The sequence below is a fragment of the Scyliorhinus torazame genome, chromosome 15, assembly GCF_047496885.1.
Source record: "Scyliorhinus torazame isolate Kashiwa2021f chromosome 15, sScyTor2.1, whole genome shotgun sequence".
Lineage (NCBI taxonomy): Eukaryota > Metazoa > Chordata > Chondrichthyes > Carcharhiniformes > Scyliorhinidae > Scyliorhinus > Scyliorhinus torazame.
Window position 1 is genome coordinate 88,033,483 of NC_092721.1, and position 27,937 is coordinate 88,061,419.

General features: G+C 44.9%; 1 protein-coding gene across 2 annotated transcripts in view; it reads left to right on the forward strand.

Moving 5' to 3' along the window:
- The window catches only part of mtmr2 (myotubularin related protein 2), a 148,200-nt gene that overhangs the window by 26,200 nt on the left and 94,063 nt on the right, over nt 1-27,937 (forward strand). For both annotated transcript variants that reach the window (XM_072476391.1, XM_072476390.1), the window contains exon 3: nt 11,092-11,167. In XM_072476391.1, the coding sequence (XP_072332492.1) occupies nt 11,092-11,167 (76 nt within the window). The remainder of the gene's footprint in view (nt 1-11,091; nt 11,168-27,937) is intronic.

Here is a 27,937-nt window from a genome sequence, read left to right on the forward strand (position 1 = left end):
TTTATTTATTATTGTTCAGTACTGTCTGAGTGTTTTAGTATCTGTTGAGAATGTAGATGCCATGACTGGATCATTTAAGTGTTGTCCTGGATTAATGCCAGATCAGAGTACTTTTAAATGTTTCACAATTATTTTTTTCTAGATTCTGCTTTTTAGCCCAGTTTTAACAAAGCATTAAAATGTGCGCAAAATCCTTTTGTTCAAATAATATTAATGAGGTGAACCATGCTACAATCTTAAATGAGACCTGCAAAGATTGATTAGGCCCCACGATGTACAGGAATCCATTTCTATGAATAGCAAATGTATAGAAAAAGTTGTTAAGATTTGAGCAAAATAGTATTTTTTTCTGCACAATTTGAACTCCATGTGTAGTGTTTGATATTTAGAACTACTCATTAATTGTGAAGTATTGTGGGAAATGTACGGTAGTTTTTTTTATCTTGCAGAAGTTAAAAGCTTTGAGACAAATGTACTATTGCTACCAGCTGTCAACTTCCTTTTAGTGTTTTTATAGGTAAGCACCTATAATCCAAAGCTAGTGCAGATCTTGAACGTTCCTTTTAAAGTATAGTATAGTGAACTTGCTGACTAATAAATTGGATTGTACTTTCAATCTGCAGCTTCTGACAGTACATGGTCTCACTGTTAGCCTTGAGAGATAAATGTAACATTTTCTTATATAAATGCAATACTGTTAAATGTTTCTACATTTGCACTTGTAAAAGGCCATTTAAAAATAATACTGCTATTAGATGACAAGTTGCCGCAATGGACGTATTCTTGGCCCAAAACCTCCAATCTCCATGGAGACCGGATGTACAAATGAAGATGCCCATTAGGGCCCCTATGGAAGTCCTGATGCCCTGATCTCCATGACAATTGCCTGGGAAGTTTGAACCTCCGGTGGGCAATTCCCCTGCTTCCTGGAACCCTCCACGTGTGCCTCTGACCCTGAGTTAGGGCTAGAGACTTTGGACACTTCCTCAGTACTTATCTAAATAGTTACCCAGGAAATGTTAGACAGAAAAAAACCTAGCCGTAACTCCTGAGTAACTACATAATTGACCCCCCCGAATCATTCTTACTGACCATCGATTATTCCCCCGACCCCACCTGCCTTCCACCCTACCATACAGCAGCGAGTTCTGTAAAAAAGAGGGTGTCTAGTTTTCACCCCGACTCCACTGTTCTGCGATGAAGCTCTTTTAAGAGACACACTGCTCAGCATTTCTAGGAAAGCCCAGTTCAAAAGACACAGTGAGAAATGCAGAGCAGTGCCGAGTCAGGGGTAAGTTTTGGCAAAGCTGCAATCCAATGATGATTGCTGCTGTTTGGAAGATCTAGGTCTGTGTTTCTTTGTGTTCTTTGGGTATGGGGAGAACAATATGTGACTTGCATGTTTTAGACCAGTTTGGTCTTTAAGGAATGTTCTAGCCTGCACAGCGTTAATGCAGATAATTTGACTGAAGTAATTATTAATAGAACATTTTTAATGTGTTTGCATTAAGCAGCGCAATTTAACACTTTCAAATTGCATATTAGTGACATTTACTTAAAATGATGAAATAACAGTGAGATGCTTTACTCTGAGACTTACATTTGAATTCAGGTGAAACTAATGGGGGGGGAAAATTAAAATTCTGCATGCTTTATTGATCCAAGCTGAAATATATTCAGAATTATTCATTGCTTGTGATTGAACCATATTTATTTCAAGGGTGTCAAGCAATGATCAGGATTCTGTTATGAGTGGTGAAGGAATGAAATTGAGTCGGAACAAAAATCTTGACTGTTTTATTTTTCTTCCTGTTTCCTTAGCCAGGACTGTGGAGGCCAATTGCAGTGCAGGCCACTCTCAATATGTCATTTCCATTCCCCACAGTGGTCATCCTGATTAGTTTTAATTGAGCAAATCTTTATGCCTTTGCAACTAGTTAGGTATTAGAATGAAATAATTTCAGTTTTGATTCTTATGAGTGTCCAAGTGTGCCCAGTGCAGTAAGTGGTGCATTTAACCATTGAGGTTCAAAGTTATAATGAATCAACACATTTAAATTTGGTTCCTGAGAAACCTAGTTCACAGAAGTTAGCTTAGCCTGCTTATGATGGAAAGATTTCCAATGAGAACTGGAAATAATTCAATTTGGGTTAAAACAATAAAGTCGAGACTTCTATCGTTTAATAACCTCACATCGCAATGGCATGGTGATAATCTCACTGGATTCGTAACCCAGAGGCCCAGGCTAATGCTCTGGGGGAGACGAGTTCAAATCCCATTAAGACAGCTGGTGGAATTTAAATTCAATTACTAGGTCTGGAATTAAAAGCTAACTAATAATGGTGACCATGAAACTAGGTCTGGAATTAAAAGCTAACCGTAGTAATGGTGACCATGAAACTATCATTGGTTGTCATAAAAGTCCATCTGGTTCACTAATGTCCAACAGGGAAGCACCTGGGCAGCACGGTAGCATTGTGGATAGCACAATTGCTTCACAGCTCCAGGGTCCCAGGTTCGATTCCAGCTTGGGTCACTGTCTGTGCGGAGTCTGCACATCCTCCCCGTGTGTGCGTGGGTTTCCTCCGGGTGCTCCAGTTTCCTCCCACAGTCCAAAGATGTGCAGGTTAGGTGGATTGGCCATGATAAATTGCCCTTAGTGTCCAAAATTGCCCTTAGTGTTGGGTGGGGTTACTGGGTTATGGGGATAGGGTGGAGGTGTTGACCTTGGGTAGGGTGCTCTTTCCAAGAGCCGGTGCAGACTCGATGGGCCGAATGGCCTCCTTCTGCACTAAATTCTATGATAATCAAAATTCTATGAAATCGGCCATCCTTCCCTGCTCTGGCATATATTTGATTCCAGAGCTACAACATTGTGGTTGACTTATCAATGCGCATGAAATGGCCTAGCAAGCCACTCAATTGTATCAAATTATTAAAATAGGAATAAAACTGGATGGAGCATCTAGCATTCACCTAAGTACTGGAACCGGCAATAGCAAATCCAATCCTGCTAACCCTGCAAAGTTGTTCTTTCTAACTCTTCGGGGGCTTGTGCCATATTCGTGAGAGCTGTGCGAGCTGTGCCACAGACCAGTTGATCAACAGTCTGACATAGTCATACTCACAGAGTCATACCTTATGGACAAAGCCCCAGATACCACCATTAGCATCCCTGGGTATGTCCTGTACCACTGGCAGGGCAGACCCACTAGAGGTGGCAGCACAGTGGTAGACAGGAGGGAGTTGCCCTTGCTGCGGACCCCATTAAGTCTCATGGCATCAGGTAAAACATGGGCAAGGAGACCTTCTCCTGATTACCACCTATCACCCCCTACTCTCTCCCTGCCTCTGCCACCCCTTCAGCTGATGAATCATTACTCCCTCATGTTTAACACCAATTTAAAGATAGCAAGGACTCCGATGTACTCTAGATGGGAGACGTCAATGTCCGTCACCATGAGTGACCCAGTAGTACCACTACTGGTTAAGCTGTTCAAGTTCGAAAGGCTGCTCGTTCAGGCATGTGGTGACGGAACCAATGAGAAGGGAAAACCTACTTCATTTCATCCTCATCATCCTACTTGTCGCAGATGCATCTGTCCATAACAGGATTGGTGAGTGCGGCCACCGCACAGTGAAGATAAATTTCTGCTTTCACATTGAGGATACCCTCCATTGTGTTGTGTTGCAATACTATTGTGCTAAATGGGGTAGATTTAAAACAGATCTAACAACTCAAATTTGGACATCCATGAGGCATTGTGGGCTATCAGCAGCAGCCAAGTTGTGTTTGGCCACAGTTTGTAACTTCATGACCCAGCATATTCCCCACCCCATCATTACCATCAAGTTGGGGGAATCAACTATGGTTCAGTGAAATGTGCAGAAGGCATGCCAGGGGCAGCATCAGGCATACCGAAAAATGAGAGTCAATCTGGTGAAGCAACAACATAGGACTACTTGCATGCCAAACAGTGAAAGCAGAATGCAGCAGAGCTAAGCGATCCCGCAACCAGCAGATCAAATCAAAGCTCTGCAGGCTTCTCACATCTAGTCATGAATGGTCGTGGACAGTTAAGCAACTAATAGTAAGAGATGGCTCCGTAAATATCCCCATCCTTAATGATAGGGAAGCCCAGCATATCGGTGCAAAAGACTAGGCTGAAACATTTGCAACAATCTTCAGGAACAAGTGCCAGGTGGGTGATCCATCTTTGCCTCCTCCTGAGGTCTCCAGCATTACAGTAAATCTTCTGCCAATTCAATTCACTTCCCATGATATCAAGAAATGGCTGAAGGAATTGGACACTGCAAAGGCTATGGGCCCTGATAATATTCTGGCAATAGTACTGAAGATTTGTGCTCCAGAGATAGGTGCTCTCCAGCACAACAGTTCCAGTACAACTGCAAAACTTATATCTATCTGTCAAAATGGAAATTGTCCAGGTATGGCTGTCCATTAAGAGTAAGACAAATTTAACCCGACCAATTATCACCCCATCAATCTACCCTTCTCATCAGTAATGTAATGGAAAGTGTCATTGAGGGTGCTAATAAGCGGCATGTATTCAGCAATAACCTGCTCACTTAACTGAGTTTGGGTTCTGCACCTCATTAAAGTCTTGGTCCAAATGTGGACAAAAGAGCTGATCTGTGGAGGTGAGGGAAGAGTGACTGCCCTTGACAGCAAGGCAGTATTTGACTGTATGTGGCATCAAGGAGCCATAGCAAAATGGAAGTCAATGGGAATTTGGGGGGAAACCCTCCACTGGTTGGAGTCACACCTTGCACAAAGGCTGTGGTTATTGGAGGACAATCATATCAATCCTGGCACATCGTTGCAGGAATTCCTCAGGGTAATGTCCAAATCATCTTCAGCTGCTTCATCAATGATCTTCCCTCTATCATAAGGTCAGAAGTGGGGAGGTTCGCTACTTGCATGATGTTGAACTCTGTTTGCGACACATCAGACACTGAGGCACTCTTGTATCCATATGCGATAAGATCTGGATAATATTCAAGCTTGAGCTGCCATGTGCCAAATAACATTCATGCCAATTAAGTACCAAGCAACCATCTCCAACAAGAGAGAATCTAACCATTGCACCATGACAAGCAATGGCATTACCATTGCTGAAACCCCAATACCAACACCCTAGGGGTTACCATTGACAAGAGGAAGAACCAGCATAGATTTCTAAAGAGGAAATTATGTTTAACTAACTTGTTGGAGTTTTTTGAGGAGGTAACACATATTGTGTATAATCCAAATGTCTTTATTGACTCATTAATTTTCAGTTGTAAAAAGTGTCTGGTCTTTTCATATGGTGGATTCTACTTTAATCCGATAGCGATTACATATTTTTTCTAGTCTAAGGTAAATCATCTGTAGTCCTAAATAATATATTTTATGCTATCATGAGGCTTTATAAGTTTGCTATGTTTTAAACAGTCTCCATGATACCAAGGTGAAATGGAGCAGTGGAGAGGAACATGTGATCTTGCAAGTTCTGCCTTCCATAAGTCCATGGGAACAGGAGGCCCTTTATTGCAAGCATATTTAACAACTGGAAACAAAGGAAAAAACAGCTGTCTTATTGCTGTCTGACTTGAAAAGGGAGATAGATGCTGCTGTGTATGCAAAGTCGGGAAGCTACAGCTGTGGCAGTAGGATGCTTGGACGGGTTGGTTTTCTATTCTGAGCAAAGACCGAACAGACTTCAGTGATTTGGAGAGACTTCGAGGAGTCATCAAAGTGGACCTTTCAGCTTGAAGTCCATTTGACTGTACTGGTTGAGGGAAGGGGTCATCATTAAAAAGGACACCAGAAGACTCCCTGATGAGGTAGGGGGAAGAGAGCCTGCAGAAATGCCACAATGGATTTGGCCTTGGACCAGGCTGCATTTCTGTTGCGAGTATGTATAAACACCTGCGTGGGGTTTTCAGTTATCAAAAAGTTACAAAGGCATACCTTTTCTGTAGGCCTATGGTTTGGTTTCTGATTTTCACTTGTTATGTCAATCATCTTTGTCCGTATTTCAAGGAAAGTTGGATTAATTCACCAATTCTCAGCAGGTCAGCGAATGGATACTGTAGTTTTTTGGCCTAGTTGTCTTAGTTGTTCCTGCTGGGGAATACATCAGTGTTTTATTCAGTACCCTTGCAGTCAGAAAAGCGATCATAGTAATGATCATATCAGTTTGATTTTGAGGGCACGATTTAACCAAATTTGTTCTTAGTTTAATAGTGAGTGGGAAATGCCAGGGGTTTCCCAACAGCCGACCTGGCGAGACCGTCACTGGTATCTAATGTTAATTTGTCCATTTAACAAGGCCCGACAGGCTTTGCGCTGCAAATGACCATGGTTAGTACTGTTGCTTCACAGCGCCAGAGTCCCTGGTTTGATTCCGGCTTTGGTCAATGTCTGTGTGGAGTCTGCACGTTTTCCCCATGTTTGTGTGGATTTCCTCCGGGAGCTCTGGTTTCCTCCCACAAGTACGGAAAGATGTGCTGTTGGGTGAATTGGACATTCTGAATTCTCCCTCAGTGTACCCGAACAGGCGCCGGAATATGGCCGACTTGGGGATTTTCACAGTAACTTCATTGCCATGTTAATGTAAGCCTACTTGTGACACTAATAAAGATTATTATTATGACTGTCCCGCTGGCTGATTCACAGGAACTGGGCTCAGCAGCTCCACGGCAACGATGGGAGCAGCACTTAAACCGATCCCGCAGTGCAAACCCCACACAGCACGCAGCCATGCCGCTGCGCAGACCAGCTCTACAATTTGGAGATGTCAATCTGGCCAGAATGATGGACGTGGTGAAGTCCCGATGGGGTACCCTGTACCCCCAAGAGGCTCGGAACGGTCAGACGCAGGGCAGCCAGTGCCACCAGGGAAAAAGTGGCAGTTAAACTACCTCCACCAGGTCACACGGTTAAGTTGGCACCGGCCCTCTGGCTTGGGTCCTGCCCGCCCCCCCTTCCAGATGATCATGCACCTGGCACTGCACCTGCCTAGCACCATACGAGGTTAATTTATATAATCTGTTCTGATTCATTGAAAAATGGATCAGGAAGAATTATATTTTTAAAAAGCAATTAATTCAATTTGGGTTGATCTAATTGCTATTTTTTTTCAAACCATTAGATAGAGATCGTAATACTCCAATGGTATGAGGACCATGGTTAGCAAAAAACATGAAAATCTGTGGGGAATAAATATATAACTTTCAAAGACATAAAGTGGTGCAAGTACATATCTAACAATAACAGCATCAAAGCGAATAGAAATATTCCAAAATGAATGGAAAGGAAAATTAGAGAGACTGGTATTACTTTGCAAAGTTCGTAAGAAACAGATGACGTATACAAGAAGGCTGCTTGCTACCACCACCTTGGAACAACTAAGAATGGACAAACTACCGATGTCCCAAGAATGAATAAGATAAAAACATTATACAAAAATTGAACTTTAACCAAGAGCCTAATGATTTACAGATTAATTATTGAATTTGGCAAAGAGGAATATATATTTTATTGTGTTGATTAATTTGTCTTTCACTTGTGCCTCAATTTGGTTAGTGTATATATGTAACCGGTCATAGGCAATGGCATGTAATGCATTCCAGAGTACAGAATAAGCGATCTATAGTATTTCTAAGCCTTACTGTTTTTTACCTAGATATTGGGAAAAAGCGATTGTTAGAATGATGTGTTCCTCTAGCAGGAATTAATTGTGAAGCCATAACAAAGAAAACATTGGATTCTCCCATTGCTTTGACGGATGAATGTTTTAACAAAAAAAAACCTAGTTTGTGGGTTATGTTATTTTGCCCCATGATGTTATGTTAAGTCTCGATTGCATAACTGATTGCAAATATTGCCAATGCAGTCAGTATCGGAGGGATGGATGGAGACATTGGCTTTGCACTGCACTTGCTTGTTATGAAAGCACTTGACTGTTCTCCCCAAATGTTGAAATCGCTGATGACAGCAATGTTTTGGGTCTCCAAGTTTAATTTGTTCCCATGGATTGGGATCCATCTTGCAAGCTCTCGGGCTTAGCTTTCAGATTGTCATTATATCTAAGTTTAAGATGGTGCTCTGTGGTGTCGATTACCATGCTCAGCTGGCTGTATAGAGTGCTGTCTTTGGTATGCGTGAATCTTCCATGCGAACCATATGACCAACCTAGCGCAGCTGAGCTCTGATGACAGGTGTGCAGGTCTCAGACATCAAAGATAGAATGCTTCTAGTCGCTTTGTAATGTTGTTGGGTGTCCAAATCCCACACCCATAAAGAAGTGATGTAAGAACCACTGCCTGGTAGACATTGATCATTGTTCTGAGACAAACTCCATGCAAAGCCAAACGCTGAATTTGCCTTTTCCAGGCGATGGATGATTTCGACATCCAGTGTAGTTATTAGAGAGGATGCTCCAAAAATAACAAACTTCTGTACTGAACAGAGAGGTATGTTATTGAAACTGATTTTGAGGCATTTGAGTACTTGACCAGGGTTGTGTTGACACAAGATCTCCATCTTCAGAATTATTGCAAGCCAAAGTGTCTGAGGCTAGGACAAAGTGATCAACAAGCAGCTGAATGTATTCCAACGTTTGTGCCACGAGAGTGCATTTTTCCATGAACAAGAGTTCACCAGTCACTGTTTGGTAACTGTTGTACAAGCCTTGAGCCGTTGCAAGTTGAAGGGGTTGTTGTATGTCCTGAATTGAATGTGTACCCCTGTGTCAACATTATTGAATTTGTAGGCCGAGAAGTTTATAGAAAACAGAGTTGGAGCTAATGAACAGCCATGCTGTTGGTGATGGGAACGGCATCGGATGACTTGTATAACTTTACCAACGTTGCCAAAACGAACAAATGGCACTGATCATCTTTCAGGGCAACCATATTTGCACAGAACCTTCCACAGGCCCTCCCAGTTTACTGTGTCAAAGCCCTTGGTCAGGTCAATGAACACCATATAGAGGTCCTTATTCTGATTGCAGGACTTTCTTGAATTTGACGTGCTGTGAAGATCATATCCACTGTTCCTGGTCTTGCATGGAAGCCACACTGTGATTCTGAGTTATGGAGGCATTCTTATAGTCTTGGGCCACAGCACCCTGATACCAGATTAGACAGAATTTACTAGTGAGTTTCCCAACCATGCAAGACCCTCCGTAGTTGAATACTTCAGGTGGGAAGCAATTTGATCCCACCGACTTTACCATAGAAAGCTGCTTTATAACCTTTGTGACTTCTGCTTGAGAAGGATTGCTAACAAACTCTTCCAGAGTGTGGTGCCGTGGAACTCATTCAGTTGTATCATTGCACACTGAATTGTTGGTTTAGGAGATTGCTAAAGTGCTCTGCCCAATGAAGGATTTGCATGCCTATTGGTTAGGAAGTGACTGTTGGTTTTAGGGCCATAGACTGTTCACACACCTTTGTGTGGCACTTTCAAGTTTTTTCAGCAGCTGCTTGAAGCTGATCAGCCTCGTTTTCCTACCATTGGTTGTTTTCTTTTAGTTTGGACTGCAGCATGTATTTTGTGTAATGGTATCTGCTGTTCCTTGCTGATGGACTTTTTGTCGGGTATGTGAAATCTGTGCGTGTTATGCACTTCGACTGTAAGCTTGTCTATCTCTTGGTGATTGTTGTGAAATCAGTCTTGGTGCATCTGTTTAATGAATCCTAGGACCTCAGATGCTATGCTGAAAGTAACATTCTTTAACCTTTTCCAAGAATCTTCAATGGCAATATTGTCCTCTGAAATATCAGCATTTGCTATGGCTAGTTTGTTTTCCAGTTCTTATCTCTTGGCCTTGTCTTTTAGAACAGTTGCATCACGCTTCCTTTATGGCTTGACTCTGTGTCAAAGCACCTTAGATTTTATCTTCAAAGACACAATATGCCTGACGAGCCAAAGGCCAGGCTAGCATTCAGCATCTCTGAGGGAGCGGATGAGGCGCATGTCCTTGAGATCTTTGTCGTACAATAACATAGTCCATTATTTGCCATTGTTTGGATCTAGGGTACATCCATGTTGTTTTCAGTTTGTCTGTTTGCTGGCAGGTTGTTGTGATGTTACACCAAACTCACTGCACTGAGAAGTAGTTGGCCATTGGAGTTTGCTTTGCCAATACTGTGGTGCCCTAGTACTCCAGGAAAACATTCAACATCCAAATCCACATCAGAACACGATTCAGTAAAGCTGTTCCAATCTACAAAATGGGAAATGTGGAAATCCCCCCAAATCTGGAACTTTTCAAATTAGTATTGGGAAGCCGTAGAAAATAAGTATCTGGACTTCTATTTTTTTATATAAATTTTTTTTTTACAATTGAGGGGCAATTAAGTGTGGCCAATCCACCCAGCCTGCACATCTTTTTGGGTTGTGGGGGTGAGACCCACGCAGACACGGGGAGAATGTGCAAACTCCACACAGACAGGGGCCCAGCATTGAACCTGGGTCCTCAGTGCCGTGAGGCAGCAGTACTAACCACTGCACCACCGTGCCACCCTGTATCTGGACTTCTAAAAGATCTTTAATTAAAGTACTTCATGCCCCAACGGGTCTTTGGTGATCTGCAGTTACCTCAAGGTTGCCACACGCTTTATGCCCTGAATCATTGAAATCCTCTGGTTAAGATTATGATTTGTTGTCCTCTTTTTCAGTTTTGTTAAAACAGGGCCTACCATAATGATCAGTAATTATCATCTTCCCATTGCTATCCAAGACCTTTGTCTGAAACTGTGTATGCCAAGACGCCTAATTATTTATTTCTAAGACTGCTTTGCCTCGCTAGCCTATGTTGTGACTCAGCCATTTCTTTGTCTTTTTTTTTGTCTTGTATTTATTTGTATCCCAGTAATTTAATATTGTGAGAACATCACACTTTTCGTTCAATATATATGTCCTTAGTTGGTTTCTGCGCTCCTGACAATAATATCAAAATACTTTTCATTTTAGTAAAAAGGTTGTATATTTGATTTATAAAATTTGGGCTGATATTAAGAAGCAAATATATTCTTTCTGTTCTGTCAGCTCATTCATTTGTATGTTCTGCTTTAAGGTTTTAAGGGATGGCAATAAGTTGGCTCAAATGGAAGAACCATCATTGCTACCAGGAGAATCCATGAAAGATATGGGTATGTGCGAATAATACAGATATACAGTCAACAGTACAAATTGTGTGCGTTCTTTTAGCATGCTGTTCCAGAATGGAAAATTTATTGAGATTAATTACTATTAAATGTTTAAAATGATTGAATTTTGGGCAGCAACGGCAGAAAGAGTGAGGGGATGATGGGTACAGGAACCCGGCAAAGACTAGGTACAAATGGAGGAGGCCTCCTACAAAGGAACGGCCCTGGCTACAGCAGTATTCACATCCCCCTCAACAAGAAGGTGGGGAAAAGAAGAGAAGAGGAGGAATCTTTCCCTGAAAATAAAAGCAAAACACAGCTGAAGACAAAGGGGGGGGGGACTATAGACCGATCCAGACGGCGGCAAAATGTATATACGGTCAATTAGATGAAAGACAAAATAAACCTCTGTACGATAAAGTAAATTAACGCAGGTAAGAAAAATGTGATATATATAGATATACAATTATTTATAAATATGAGAAATGCCAATTAAAAGATTTTTAAAAAAAAATTATTGAATTTTTAAAAATCTATTAATGTTGAAATTAGCCAGCAGGAAGATAATTGGTATATTTAATTACAGTGCTCTTACAAGTGCTAAAGAACAAAATCACTAAGTGTTGATTTTGTTTGTACAAAACTTTTTAAAGTTTTGGAAAAGTATTTAAATGATGTGATCTTAAATCATAAATTTCAGAAAAGATTGAATATCCTTTGATATTTGGGACACCATTTCTCAACACTTAAGTCTTGAATCATTTTTGTAAAACTTGTCTAACTCTGATTCACAATATTTCAAGATGATGCACCCTATAAAATAAAGGGAATATTGAGTTTTTCAGTCCTCTGTGCCTTTCACAAATATTTATTTTTATAAACAGGTAAATGGTGACACAGTTGTTAGTTGCTGGGCTAGAGGCCTTAACTAATGACTTCGGACATTAGTACAAATCCCACCATGGAAGTTGGTAAAATTAATTCGGTAAAATCTGGAATTAAAAACTCCTACAAATAATGGTGACCATGAAACTATCAGAATGAAATAAAAACCCATTTGGTCCACTATTGCCCTTTCTAGAAATAAATTGTTCTCTTTAACTGATCTGATAGGTGACTCGACACCCATATGCGGTTGGCACTTTAACCACCCTCTGAACCATTTTGTTGTATTCACATCCTGTGAATGAACAAAATACAATCATTTATGTGCTGATCAAATTAGTGAGAGTAGTGGGTGTTGTAACAGTGAATAGAAATTGATAACTTGAATAGAAACGGAAAATAGAAGCAGGAGGAGGCCAGGAGGCCATTCAGCCGTTCGAGCCTGCCCCACCATTCGGTATGATCATGGCTATTCATCTAACTCAAAGCCTAATCTCGCCCCCCCCCCCCCACCATCCTTTGATCCCCTTCGCCCTAAGTGCTATATCTAACTGTTTCTTGAAAACATGCAATGTTTTGGCCTCAACTACTTCCTGTGGTCACAAATTCCCCAAGTCTACCACTCTCTGGGTGAAGAAATTTCTCCTCATCTATGTCCTAAATGGTCTACCCCATATCTTCAGACTGTGGCCCCTGGTTCTGGATGCACCCACCATCTGGAGCATCCTTCCTGCATCTACTCCGTCTAGCCCTGTTAGAATTTTATAGGCTTCTATGAGATCCCCTTTCATTCTCCTGAACCCCAGCGAAAACAATCCTAACCGATTCATTCTCTCCTCCACACGTCAGTCCCGCCATCCCAGGAATCAGTCTGGTAAACCTTTGCTACACTCGGCAAGAACAAATGGATGCCAACAGTAAACTATGCTTGCAATATCTTATAAAACAAACTCTGTCACACCGTTGACGCACACGTAACAGGAGCAAAATTTAGAAATGTAGGAGTCATACTGGTGAAATGTTTGTCCTAATGTTAACTCAGATGATGAGATGTAATAGATATCGGGCACAAGTTGTGCAGTTGGTTAAACTCTGGCTGTTCACATCTGAAACCTGGATTCAGATCCAGTCTGAACATACAGGTTGAAAGCCTTCTCTACCTCTTGGTTATAAGGTTCCTATGTAATAAAAACAGAAAATGCTGCCAAAACCCATCGGAATTCTGATGAGTCATATTGGACTTGAAAAGTTAACTCTGTTTCTCTTTCCACAAATGTTGTTAGACCTACTGAGTTTTTCCAGCATTCTGTTTAGATTTCAGATCTCCAGCATCTGTAATGGCTTGCTTTTATTTTGGGTTCCTATGTAAAATGAGTTTGGGTAGTTTTCATTCAGTTGTTTATAGGCATGAGCCTACAGCACAAAACTGTCATTAATTTCACCCATAAGCAATTTGAATATGTGCAGTGCACCTGATTTCTCACGGTTTACACGTTCAAAGTAAAGAGATACAAAAACAGATGATAAAAGCTTCTACGTGTATATAAAAAGGAAGAGAGAAGCTAAAGACAACATTGGTTCTTTAGGATTGGGGAATTAATAATGGGAAACTGAAATGAGATAGACTCTGGAAAAAATATTTCACAGTTGACACTAAAACTGTACCAATAATAGTAGAAAATCGGGACAAAAGGGAGGGAGGAATGTATAACAATCATTATCGCTAAAGAAAAAGTATGGGTAAACAAATGGGTCTAAATGTTGACAAGTTCTCCTGCATCCTAGGGTCCAAACAAGCGGCTGTAGGGATAGAGGATTCATTGGTTGTAATCTTTCAAAATTCCCTAGATTGTGGCAAAGTTCCAGCACATTGGAAAACCACTAATGTAATTCCACTACTCAAGAAAGGAGCGTGTTAGAAAACAGGAAACTTTAGGCCAGTTAGCCTCACACCTGTCATTGGAAAAATGCTAGAATTTATGAAGGAAGTCGGCAGCACGGTGGCACAGTTGTTAGCACTGTTCCTCACAATGCCAGGGATCCGGGTTCAATTCTGGTCTTGGGTGACTATATGGAGTTTGCACTTTCTCCCCAAGTCTGCATGGATTTTCTCCGGTTTCCTCCCACAGTCCAAAGACGTGTCGGCTAGCTGGATTGGCCATGATAAAATTTCCCCTTTGTGTCCAAGGATGTGCAAGTTAGGTGGAGTTACTGGGATCAGGTGGGGGAGTGGGGCCTAAGGCTGCTCTTTCAGAGGGTCGATGCAGACCCGATGGGCCAAATGGCTTCCTTCTGCACTGTAGGGATTCTGTGATTCTACTCTATGAAATAGCAGGCAGAACATTTAGTCAACATGGTTTAATGGAAGGGAAATCATGTTTGTCAAATTCATAAGTTACTTGAGGATGTAACAAGCTGGTTGGATAAAGGGGAACCAATCGCTGTAGTGAATTTGAAATTTCAAAGGCATTGGATAAGGTGCTAGATAAAAGGTGAGTTACTCATGACATTGGGGATAATATATTAGCATGGGTAGAGAATTGGCTAACTAACAGAAAACAGTGAGTTGGAATAAATTAGTACTTTTCAAGTTGGCAAGCTTTCACCGGGGGGTGCCACAGGGCTCAATGATGGGGCCTCAACCATATACAATTTATTCTGTATTAATGAATTTGATGAAGGAACGGAGTGCATTAACGCCACATTTGTTGTTGTTATAAATGTAGATGAGAAAGCGAGTTGTGAGGAAGACAGCCTGCAGAGAAGTAGATAAGTTGAGTGGGCAAAGAAATTAGCAGTACAATGTGGGAACTGGGAGGTTATCCACTTTGGTAGGAAGAATAGAGAGCAAAATATTATTTAAATTGAGAGACCAGAACATAGAACATAGAAAAATACAGCACAGAACAGGCCCTTCGGCCCACGATGTTGTGCCGAAACTTTGTCCTAGATTAATCATAGATTATCATTGAATTTACAGTGCAGAAGAATGTTGCAGTATAGAGGGATCCGTGTGTTTAATGCATGAATCGGAAGTTTGCATGCATGTATATCAAGTATTAAAGAAGACAAATGGAATGTTTGCCTTTATATCAAGGGGGTGGAGTATAGAAATAGAGTCTTGCTATGCTGAATGCGGACATTGGTGAGACCATATCTAGAGTACTGTGGACAGTTTTGGTCTCCTTATTTAAGGAGGTTTATATGTGTATTGCAAGCAGTTCAATGAAGGTTCACTAGATTGATTCTTGGGATGAAGGGATTGACTATGCGCAAAGGTGGAGTGGATTGGGCCTATGCTCATTGGAGTTTAGAAGAACGAGAGGTGGTCTTATTGAAACTTACAGGATTCTGAGATGAATTGGCAAGTTAGTTGTTGAGAGAATGTTCCATCATCGGGGAATCTAGAACTAGGGTCATAATTTCAGGATAAGGGGTCTCACGTTAAGAGATGGAGATTGGGAGGAATTTATTTTCTAGAGGGTAAAAAATCTTTGCAATTCTCTATCCGGCGAGCTGTGTGGGCTAAGTCATTGAATATATCAAGACTGAGATAACTGGTTTTAGAATTAGGGTAGTAGAGAATTATGTGGAACAGACAAAATAGTGGAATTGAGGCTAAGATCAGATCAATCATGATCTTACTGAATAGCCATGCAGCTGAGGGCCGATGGTCTATTTCTGCTATTTCTTCTGTTCTTGTATTCTTAATGTTCAGTCAATTCTACCAATGGACTATTCGTCTATTGATTTCAAGCAGTTTCTACTTAGTTTTTTCAAATTATTTATAGAAATGCTCAACAACAATTTTCAAAAGTTAAAGCAATGTTTGTGTTTTAGTGGTGGTAAAAGAAAGTGACAGTTTATGGAGTTTTGTTTTGTGTTATAAGAACTTCAGAAAATGTTTTTTGGTTGAGAAAGAGAAGTTGGAGAGGGAATTGAATCCAATGTTCAATCAAAACAAATTTGAAATTTTGAAACCAACTATGTATCTCACCTATATTTTGACAGTTAGAAAACCTAAATGATCATTGTTTATACTTGCTGAAATCTTTTTATGAAGACAAGTTGAATTTTGAAAGCCAGCAAAAACTCTTTGAGGGATGAGAAGGGCTGACAGATTTCTTTCCCTAAAGGACATTGGTGAACCAGATGAGTTTTTATGACGAGCGGCAATGATTTCATGAGCGTCGTTAGATTTTTAATTCCAGATATTTTATTGGGTTTAAATTAAATTCGAACTCAGGTGCCCAGATCATTACCCTGGGTCTCTGGATTACTAGTCCAGTATCAATACCACTATACCACCGTCTCCCCTGCTTAATATTACCAAATTTTCCAATAAATATCAATTAATCCTGGTTAGATTTTTATTTTATATTTGATCACTGATTCATCAACCTGGCCACAAGGGGTTTGTCATAATATCCACTCATGTATATAATGAGATGCAGACAGGCAGTGATTGACACACAGGATGACCAGTAAGCACACAACACAGTGCAGCTAATCACCAGACAGGACACCACCACTATAAAGCCAGAGGGCACTAGGTTTCCCGCTCTCTCAGGATCCAGCCGCTGAGACAGTCAGAGTCCACGAGCTAGCAAGTGCAAACACCATGCGATAGCTAGTAAGTCTGGTCAGGCTACTACAAGGTCTCCAGTCAGTTCAGTATAGTGTCGACCCACAGCTGAATATGTATATCAGTTCTATCGTTGAATAAAACAGTGTTGGATCTTCTCCAGTGTTAGACGGCTGTTCCTAGCTTCCCTGCATCGAGTGCAGTCCACATCGAACCTACCTGTCTAACACATCATGGTACCAGAGTGATACTGATCTTGATGGACCTACCTCGAGTGAATCAGCATTGACCAGCAAGCAGCCATCCGGTGAAATGGAAAACATCCAGCCTCCTCTGCAGCTCCGCATCTCCGGCAACCTCGGCGCCAATTGGAAAATCTTCACGCAAAAGTTACTCTTGTACATCGAGGCCTCCGACTTCGAAGCAGTATCGGATGCCAGGAAGATCGCGCTATTTTTCTCCACCGCGGGGGACCACGCCATTCACATCTACAACTCCCTTGCGTTCGCTGACGGCGAAGACGAAACAAAATTCAAAACAGTCCTGCTGATGTTTGACAGCCACTGCGACATTGAGGTGAATGAGAGCTTTGAACGGTACGTTTTCCAGCAGAGGCTTCAGGGTAAGGATGAACCTTTTCAGTCCTTCGTGACCCTTCTCCGCATCCTAGCGCAGTCATGTAACTATGACTCGACGGCTGATTCCATGATCCGGGATCAGATCGTTTTCGGGGTCCACTCCGACTCCCTTCGGCGGCAGCTCCTGAAAGTCAAACAGTTGACCCTCTCTGGCGCTATCGAGACGTGCGTTGTCCATGAGCATGCTAAGAATCGTTACTCCTACATCAGGGCGGCAGAAACTGCAAAGCTGGCCTCCCACGAGGCGGAACGGGTGCAGGCCATTGCACAGATGCAGGGCATGAGCATCGAGGAGAGTGGCCGTTTCGCGCGCTTTTCCCGGGTCCCTGCGCGTGTGCGCCACGACCGAGTGGATGATGAGCCCGACAACCCGACTGCGCAGGTGCATACGTCGGCCAACCGCATTGTGCAAGCGCGATGGCGCACGGAATGCGCTGACGTCGGCATCATGACGTGTCTGAATTGTGGCTCCGCCCATTTAAAGCGGCAATGTCTGGCAAAAGGACGCTGGTGTCTACAGTGTGACAAGCTTCGCCACTACGCAACCCTTTGCAGATCTGCTCCACCGCTCAGCAGCCAGCGATCCCAGCAGAAGTGTCCGCTCAATACACCAAGGCATGCTAATTCCGATCCCGACAGCCCAACAAACCCTGATGCTGAGTGCCTCAAGTCCCCATACCGGGTGGGCATCATAACTACACATGCGCTGCCTTCCACCACAACGGCGAAACGCCTCTCGATCCTCAGTGTGGAACCCGACGACGAGTGGTGTGCTGTCCTCACAGTTAACAAGGCTCGCATCCGATTTAAGCTAGACACCGGCGCATTAGCGAACCTCATCTCAAAATCCGACCTCGACACCATCCGCGCCAGACCAAGCATTCTTCTACCGGACTGCCAGCTCCTTGACTACAATGGCAATGCCATAGCTGCCAGTGGCTCCTGTCAACTAGGGGTATCCAACAAGGTGATCAAGGCAACACTGCGGTTTGAAATCGTCGGGCCTGACAGCGTCCCTGCTCGGTGCTCGAGCCTGCAAGCTCCTGAACCTGGTTCAGCGAGTCCACACCATGTCATCATCACCGGCGACGGCCTCACCTGATGGAAACTTGCAAGCCGACATAGATGACATTATCACGCAGTACCACAGCGTATTCGATGGAATGGGCACGCTCCCATACCGATATAAAATCCTGCTCCAACCGAACGCCACCCCTGTAATTCATGCACCACGCAGGGTGCCGGCACCCCTCAAGGATCGTCTGAAGAAGCAATTACAGGACTTCCAAGACCAAGGCATCATATTGAAGGTCACAGAGCCAACAGTCTGGGTCAGCTCCATGGTCTGCGTAAAGAAGCCATCAGGGGAGCTTCGCATTTGCATTGACCCTAAGGATCTAAACCGCAACATCATGCGGGAGCATTACCCGATACCAAAACGTGAAGAGTTGACCAATGAGATGGCTCATGCCAAATTCTTTACTAAGCTGGACGCCTCCAAGGGTTTTTGGCAAATACAGCTGGACACGTCCAGTCGCAAGCTGTGCACGTTCAACAACCCGTTCGGTCGCTACTGCTACAACCGGATGCCTTTTGGGATCATATCTGCCTCCGTAGTATTTCACCACATCATGGAGCAGATGATGGAGGGCATCGAGGGGGTGCGAGTATACATTGACGACGTAATTATCTGGTCCACAGCGCCCCAGGAACACATCGCTCGCCTCAAGAGGGTATTCCAGAGAATTCATGAACATGGTCTCCAGCTCAACAGGGCCAAGTGCTCATTTGGTCAATTGGATATTAAAGTTCCTGGGTGACCACATCTCGCAGCAGGGCGTGCGGCCAGATGCCGACAAGGTCTCGGTGATCAACGCCATGAAGACCCCGGAGGACAAGAAGGTGGTCCTCCGCTTCCTCGGGATGGTCCACTTCCTCGGGAAATTCATTCCCAATATGGCATCCTACACCACGGCTCTCCGCCATCTCGTCAAGAAGTCGACGGAATTCCAGTGGCTGCCCACGCATGAGGAGGAATGACATGAGCTGAAAGCAAAGCTCACCACAGCCCCGGTTCTAGCGTTCTTCGACCCAACCAAGGAAACCAAGATATCGACTGATGCAAGCCAGGACGGCATTGGGGCGGTGCTCCTTCAGCGAGATGACTCCTCGCCCTGGGCTCCAGTGGCGTATGCCTCCAGGGCCATGATGCCCACTGAGCAACGGTATGCTCAGATTGAGACGGAGTGTCTGGGCCTCCTGACAAGGATAGTCAAGTTTCACAACTACGTTTGCGGCCTGCCAAAATTCACGGTAGAAATGGACCACAGACCTCTAATCCATATAATCCAGAAGGACTTAAATGACATGACACCTCGGTTACAGCAAATTCTTCTTAAGCTATGCCACTACGACTTCGAACTTGTCTACACGCCAGGCAAAGAGCTGATGGTTGCCGATGCCCTATCCAGGTCCATTACCACACCGTGTGAACAAAGTGACTTAATCTGCCACATAGAAGCGCAAGTGCAGTTGTGTGCCACCAACCTTCCGGCCTCTGACGAACGGGTGGTCCAAATTCGTGAGGAGACGGCTAAGGATCCTCTGCTGCAGCGTGTGATGCAGCACCTTACCAATGGCTGGCAGAAGGGACAATGTCCCCAGTTCTATAACTTAAAAGACGACCTGACGGTGGTGGAGGGAATCCTTCTGAAACTCAACAGGATCGTAATTCCTCAGAGCATGCGGGCTATGGTGGTGGGCAAACTCCATGAGGTCACCTTGGGGTCGAGAAATGCCAACGCAGAGCTCGGGAGGCGGTCTATTGGCCGGGCATCAGCCAGGACATTGCCGACAGAGTCCTCAACTGCCCTACCTGTCAGAAGTTTCAACCAGCTCAACCCAAGGAAACGCTGCAACAGCACGAGATCGTGACCGCTCCGTGGTCCAAAGTAGGTGTAGACCTTTTCCACGCCAAGGGGCGTGACTACATACTCCTGGTCGACCATTTCTCCAGTTACCCAGAAGTGGTGAAACTGTTCGACCTCCCGTCGAAGGTGGTAATCAAAGCCTGCAAAGAAACGTTCGGCAGGCATGGGATTCTGCTCACGGTAATGAACGACAACGGTCCTTGCTTTTACAGCCAGGAATGGTCTGATTTTGCACAGTCCTACAACTTCCGTCACGTAACCTCCAGTCCCCACTACCCGCAGCCAAACGGGAAGGCCGAGAAAGGGGTCCATATTGTAAAGCGGTTGCTGTGCAAAGCTGCAGACTCAGGCTCTGACTTCAACCTGGCGATGCTGGCATACAGGGCAACCCTATTGTCCACGGGGTTGTCTCCAGTGCAGATGCTCATGAATCGCACTCTTGAGGACCACAGTTCCAGCCATTCATGTTCCAGACCTTGACCACCTCACGGTCTTACAGAAAATGCAGCAGTCATGGGCCCAACAGAAGGCCACATACGATGCTCATGCCACGGATCTACCCGAGCTGGCCCCAACTGATCATGTTCGTGTCCAGTTGCCTGAGGGCGACTGGTCATTCACAGCTGTTGTGATCAAACAAGTGGCCCCAAGATCGTGTCCTGTCTGCATGGCTGATGGCTCCCTGCTACGGCGCAACAGACGGGCACTGCGAAGAGTTCTACTCCTGCTACCTGACCGAAATGCCCCGCCGCCTACGATGCTTCCTCCGGACGTGCCACGAGGCCACCGATCTACCAGCAATCCTGCCAGCCCATGCGATCACCGCGATGGCAGCGATCCCGCCTATCCATGTGCAGGCGGCTCCTGATCCACCTCTGCGGCGATCGACAAGGATTTGTCGCCCACCACAAAGACTGAATCTGTAGACTGAACTTTTGTACATTTTGTGACTTCATCGATTTAACCTCTGTAAATATTGTTTCGTTTGCCATGTATCTGCACTATCGACACCTTCCTATGCACACCTTGGTATTTATCTAAAAAAAAAGGGGAGATGTCATAATATCCACTCATGTATATAATGAGATGCAGACAGGCAGTGATTGACACACAGGATGACCAGTAAGCGCACAACACAGTGCAGCCAGTCACCAGACAGGACACTACCACTATAAAGCCAGAGGGCACTAGGTTTTCCGCTCTCTCGGGACCCAGCCACTGAGACAGTCAGAGGCCACGAGCTAGCAAGTGCAAACACCATGCGGTAGCCTGGTTAGGCTACTACAGGGTCTCCAGTCAGTTCAGTATAGTGTCGACCCACAGCTGAATATGTATATCAGTTCTATCGATGAATAAAACAGTGTTGGATCTTCTCCAGTGTTAGATGTCTGTTTCTAGCTTCCCTGCATCCAGTGCAATCCACATCGAACCCACCTGCCTAACACATCATGGTACCAGAGTACCATAAAGGTGTTTTGAATATGTTTCAATTCTGGCTTTGCTCTGCTAAAGGCATTATGACGGTTTCTGCCAACAGTGCACAAAGCAAAATGATGGAGGATAAAGAAAACCATGTGTTTGGTTTACACGTCCATGAGTTTGAAGAAACAATGAAAAACTGTTCTTGCTGATTGGAAAGTCTCGGGCAGGGGGCATATTCTAAAAGTGAGAGCCAGATCTCTCAGGAGTGAAATCAGGAAACACTTCTACAAAGGGTGTTAGCAGTTTGGAGCTCTTTTCCACAAGTGGCAATTGTTGCGAGATCGATTGTTAACTTTAAAATTGAGATTGAAAGATTTTGCAAAGTCACAAACAGCCATAATTTAATTGACTGATGAACAAGCTCGAGGGGCTAAATGGCCTACTCCTGTTCCTATCTTGGCTCATCTGAACCTGCTTCTCGTGAAAGTTACAATAATTTAGCTTTCATTTGTTCCAGTACAATTCAATTCCACACCTAATTTTCTTGGAATAATATTGTGTATCAATTCTTGAATCGGTTTCACCGTTATCTTTAGACTTTTAATTCCAGATTTATTTTTTTTTGTATTGAATTGATATTTCACCATCTGCCATGGTGGGATTCAAACCCGGGTCCCCAGAGCATGACTCTGGGTCTCTGGATTACTAGTCCAGCAACAATACCATTACATCACTGCTTTTCCTTGTACAGGAAATAAATAGGTATTGAGTCATGATGGGGGCATGGTAGTTGGGAAACATCAGTGATTGGGGGATGGGTTGAGTATGGAGCCAATATGGGCTACATTTCCTCCCTAACCCTACATTAACTGCAACTTGCAACCATTGCTGCTTCTTTCCTTGACCTACAACTCACCATTTCCCATTCAAAGGAGGTGAAACAGTGGCAGAAAATTTAAAAGAATTTATAATTTACAAGGTTGATACAGAAGTATAACTTTTAATAAATGACTCCAAGAAGTATGCAAAAATGTAACATTTTAGTAAGATTTAAATTTTTTATCAATTCTTTCCTGAAGGCAGTAACAATTGAAGATCATTTGTGCAAGTGCCTGCAGCTCTTGGGATCCTTGCCCAAATCGTTCATCATGTGAACCCAGATATTAAATATTGGGTGGTAATTCACATTGTGGGATTAATTATATCCATCCCCAATCTTTTTTCCTGAAGTCTGGATTGTACCTTGCACACAGAGGTCACTGTTGAGAAATCAGAAGAGGGATCCTTGGCTTATTTTCCCCCCTTACCTTTCTCAGACCAGGCAAGTTTAATAGTTTAATTGGATCACTTCAACTGCTGTGGTTGGAATCGGAGCGGGATGGTAAATGGCGGAAGTGGCCTCCCCGGAATCCCCGACGGCCGCAGCGCCTCGCGAGATTTAACCGGATCCCGTGTGACATTGCAATCTGGTTCCTGCCCACAATGAGCGAGATCCAGTCTCGCACAGTTAAGTAACCCACTTAACGGTGCTGACCCCAGATCTAACCGGCTCCCGGCATCTTTCACACAGTTCTAGATCAGTGGAACGGCATCTGGGGTGGGAGGTCTCTTGCCATTGGAGGCCCCTGGGTAGTCATTTACAGGGAAGGCTGGCTCTCACCTAGCACCTGGGCATCTTGACACTGCCAGGCTCGCACCTTGGCATTGCTACCCTGGCTACCCTGCCAGGATGGTAGAACGCTACCAGGGTGGCACTGCCAAGGGCCATGCCCACGGGAGGAGGGGTGGGGGGGTGGTAGAAGGCAGGTATGAAGGGGTCTCCAGTAGGTCTGGGAGGGGGGGCTAATGTCCTAAAAGGGGGCGGGGATGGCAGGGACCCATTAGGAGGTGTGGGAAGGCGTGAAAAGGGGGAGCATCAGTAGCCCCATAGCGGGGTGTCCTCACCTGGAGGGGATGGTTGTGGGGGACCCTCAAGCTCACTTAGAGATCGGGGCACCCTGTCAAAATGGTGACCCGACCTCTGAGGAGCAGGTCTGGCCAGCGAGAAAGAGAATAAAGATATAAAAAAACACTATACAAGTTGTTAACATGGCTTGGCGAATCATTGATTTTGCTCGATAAATCTGTCAGAGTTCTTTGCAGGTAGAACTGAATCAGTTACCAAGGGGAATTTGGTAAATGAAATATACTTTAGATACATTAAAGTATTCAACATATTACTTTTGTAGTTTACTTCATATGCATCATACAGCGGCACAACGCAAATTCGACGACAGGCTTTTCAAATGATTGAAACGTAGTTAAGAGAGCAAGGAAGGAGATGTCCAGCGTGGAACACCAGAATTGGTTAAATATAGATGAATAATTTGAGAAAGGGGCGTTAATAAAGCTTGTTATGTTCGCAGATTATATCAAACTTTGATAGGTAGTAAACAGTAGGAAGATGCTAATGATTAGTTTCAAGGTTCAGGAGGAAACATTAAACATAGTTGAGTCCAAATTTTTGAAAATGAGGAAAAGAAGCAAACCGTGAGAGAACTCCATAAATAAGAAATTACATAAGTGAGAAGTTATGATAGTTTTGGTGGAAAAGCCAAGTTGTGCCTCAAATGTTAAAGACAAGCTGGATTTTGGGATGTACAGTTTTTGTTGAAATAATTTTATACTTGGGTCTGATCATGCCAATCTGAGTGTTCTGTACACTTTGGTCACTGTACTTCAGGAAACATTCTGGACTTGGTGAGGAAATCTGATCTTTTGAGTCTAGTCCACATGGTTGGAAATGATCTTCTCGACTCTAATACAGGACTACATTCCTAAAGACATTGAATATTTTGGGGAGGAAGGCTGGGTTGTTTAGTTCTGTGTGTCAGGTAACATGTTATGGATAACTTGCTTAAACATCTTTGAGGATTGGAAATGATGTTTCAAAGATTTTTGTCACACATTATTTTCATTCTTCCTCATTAATGTTCATTCATGCAAATGACTCATTAACCACTGAATGACAATGTAATACTTGGAAAGGAATCTAAAGCAGCTTATACAGTTAGATCATTTGATCATAAAATTGAGAACATGATTGGAACACTTAGTTTTAAGCAATGTTGTGTGGTAAAATATTGTCCTCCCTGTAACATTGTTTGTGATTGTAATTTGAAATTTATCAGCATGGTGTCAGAATAATTAATTCTGTGGCTGCATTTCACCAGCTACTGACAAATTTGTAATCTGAATTATCATACATTGAAGGTTACTTCAATATATATAGAGTTTGTGATGTTGCTTTGTAGTATATTATGCAAAGTTTGATGAATATAGTAAATTTTAATATATGTTGTATTCTGTGTCAGTTGCAGTAATGTTATTAAAGGAACCTCGGTTAAAGCATCCAGATTATGGGCACAATTTAACCAAAAGGTTTCTAAGTGTGGCAGCGAGCGGGCACTGCGTGAACTTCCCAATGCTCGGCCCGGCTAGGCTGTCACTGATATAAACCGTTAATTGGTCCACTTAATGAGGCCCCACGGGCTTCTTGCCGCAAATCATGGTCCCGCTGGCTGATTCGCCAGGTCCATGCTCGCCAGCCTCCTGCCAACAAGGGAGAGCAGCACTTTAACCAATCCTGCACAGCCAACCCCACTCAACTCGCAGCCATGCCACCGAGACGATCAGCCCTACGATTCAGTGATGCCGGTCTGGGCAGACTACTGGAAGCAGAAGAGGTCAGATGGGATGCTCTGTTCCCCTGAGGGTCAGCCACAGGGCAGCCCTTGCCCTCCCCCCCCCCCACCGGCCGCCTCACAAATGAACACCTCGGAGGGAAACTGGATGCCACAGCTATCCTCCCCACTCTCCACCAGTGCAGAGAGAGACACCTCGTTGGGTGAAAGTAATGGACAGGCTTCTGGGGCACATTCCGTTGAGCAGTCCGTAGCTGTGTGTAGGAGTCCCAGAGGCTACGGGTGCAGGTGATATCACCAGCAATGCGTGACACTGATCCAACACTGCTAGGGTGGCGACTGCAGGAGAGAGCAGCATGAGTGGAGGGGTCCATCACTGTTACTCGATGATGGCCATGGCTGAGCACCTCCGAAAGCATGTTCCAGTCGTTGGGGAACATCACACAGTACTGGGTGGACCTTGATGAGGTGCTGCGGAGCTGAAGCACTGCAGAGCATGTCCCAGTTGCTGGGGGGCGTGTCCCAGTCACAGGTAGGGATGTCCTAGTCACTGAGGAGCATTGCCAAGGGTGTCTACATAATACTGCAGACATTAAGGAGCCGCCAGGACTGGCAGAGCCAGATGATGCAGGGGCAGACGGGGCTCAATTCAGCTGCCGCTCCATCCCAAGGTGAACCCCAGGGCCCTATAGACACCGACCAGGAAGACTGGGTGCTGAGTATCAACCCGGAGCCACCCTACGATGGGGCATGTGCCGCCGGCAAATGCGCTGGGGCTCTCTGATTCCAGGTGACGCCCACCAGGGCATCGAAGACTACTGGACGCGGTAAGCAGCAGGTTGCCTCCACCTGTGATGTGCATCCTGGAGGCCGAGACACAGCGGCAGAGCACTGAATGCTAAGTACGTTGAGGATCATTGCGAGGGCACGGTGCAAGGGGGGGAAAGTGTGGAATGGTGCCCACGACTTTGACCCGTTGACAGTGCCGACACAGTCCCATCACCTTGGAGTGATGTTGTACAGATCCTGGGTTGGGGGTGGAATGGTGAAGGGGAGAGAGGGAAAGGGGAGTTAGGGAGGTGGGAAGGGGGGTGGAGGGGGAACAACGTGTGAAACCATGTCCTATGTGAAGATGAGGGCCTCCCTGGCCCTCCGGGCTTGCCAGACCCTCGCCGTTGCCGCCTCTCCTCCATCCTTCAGCTGGTCCTGCGGTCCTCTTTGGGCATGTCTTCCAGCCCCTCCTGTCATGGCGCCTCCTCCTCGTCTTCCTCAGGAGTGGCCACATATTCCTCCACCTCAACCACATCACCCTGTTGCTGTGCCAGGTTGTGGAGGACATAGACCACCATAAAGCGGGTGACCTGCAGTGCACCAAAAGAGTGGTCGAGGCATTGGAACGGCCTTTTGAGGAGTTTGATGCACCGCTAAATGACAGACCGGGTGGCCGCATGGGCCTCTTTGTAACGGACCTCCGCATCGGTCACCGGCCTCCATACTGGCATCATTAGCCAGGCCCTCAGCAGGTTGCCCTTATCCCCCAAAAGCCAACCGGCGATCCTGGGTTGGTCCTCGAAGAGGCTGCGGATGTCTAAGTGCCCCAGGATGTAGCTGTCATGCGCACTCCCTGGGAAGCACGTGCACACGTGCATGATCTTCATGTGGTGGTCGCATACGAGCTGGATGTTGAGGCAATGTAACCCCTTCCTGTTGATGTAGGGCACTCCTAGACGTCCCAGTGCGTGCAAGGCGACATGTGTGCCAGCTATTCCCCCTAGACCTGTGACTTCCCGATGATGGTGGAGAATCCTGCTGCCCAGGCATCTTGCTGGGCCTGGTCCATGTCAAAGACTCTGTAGTTTTCTGCCTGGGTAACAGAGCATTGTGACTTCACAGGTGCACTTGTGGGCTGTAGTTTGTGCGATGCCGCACAAGTCCTGCTCTAACCCTGGAATGATCCTGAGGCATAGAAGTTCACGGCTGTGGTGATCTTTATGGCCACCTGCAGCGGGTATCCTCCTCCTCCACGTATTGCCTGTCCGCGAGGACATGGCACAAGTGCCACACCATGCCCTTGTTGAGGTGGAGTCTCCTGCGGCGCACACGGTCCATCATCTGTTCAAAAGACCTGCGATGCCTGTACATTGTGGGCCTTCCCCTCTCGGTCCTTCCCTGGCCTGATAGGCAGCCAGGTCCTCGGGGTGTGGGCGGAGCCCTACACGGGCTGCTGTCCAGAGCCTCTGCCAACGCTGCTGCCACTGCCTTCTCCGGCGCCTGGTCAGCTCGCCTGCCAGCAGCAGTCCTAGGGCAAGTTCTGCAGGGTCCAAGGTATCGTCCATCCCATGCAATATCTGTAAGTGACTGGCGAGGGTGTGAGACTAAGAACCAGAAGTATCTCTCACCCCGGGAACCTTCAGTTCCATCCCCACCTGCCACACAGCCGCAGCAGGGGCCCCTGGTCACCGGATTCCAGGCCCTGTATGGGGGGGACGAGTAAGGGCAGGAGAACCAACAGAAGGGGGGGCTGGGGAAGGGGGCACTGTCTGTAAGCCATGTTTTCTGGGGTTTGTTACTGGGGGGTTGTTGGTTGTATTGTTTTGTTCTTGTTGAAATCTAATGTTTAAAATTGTTAA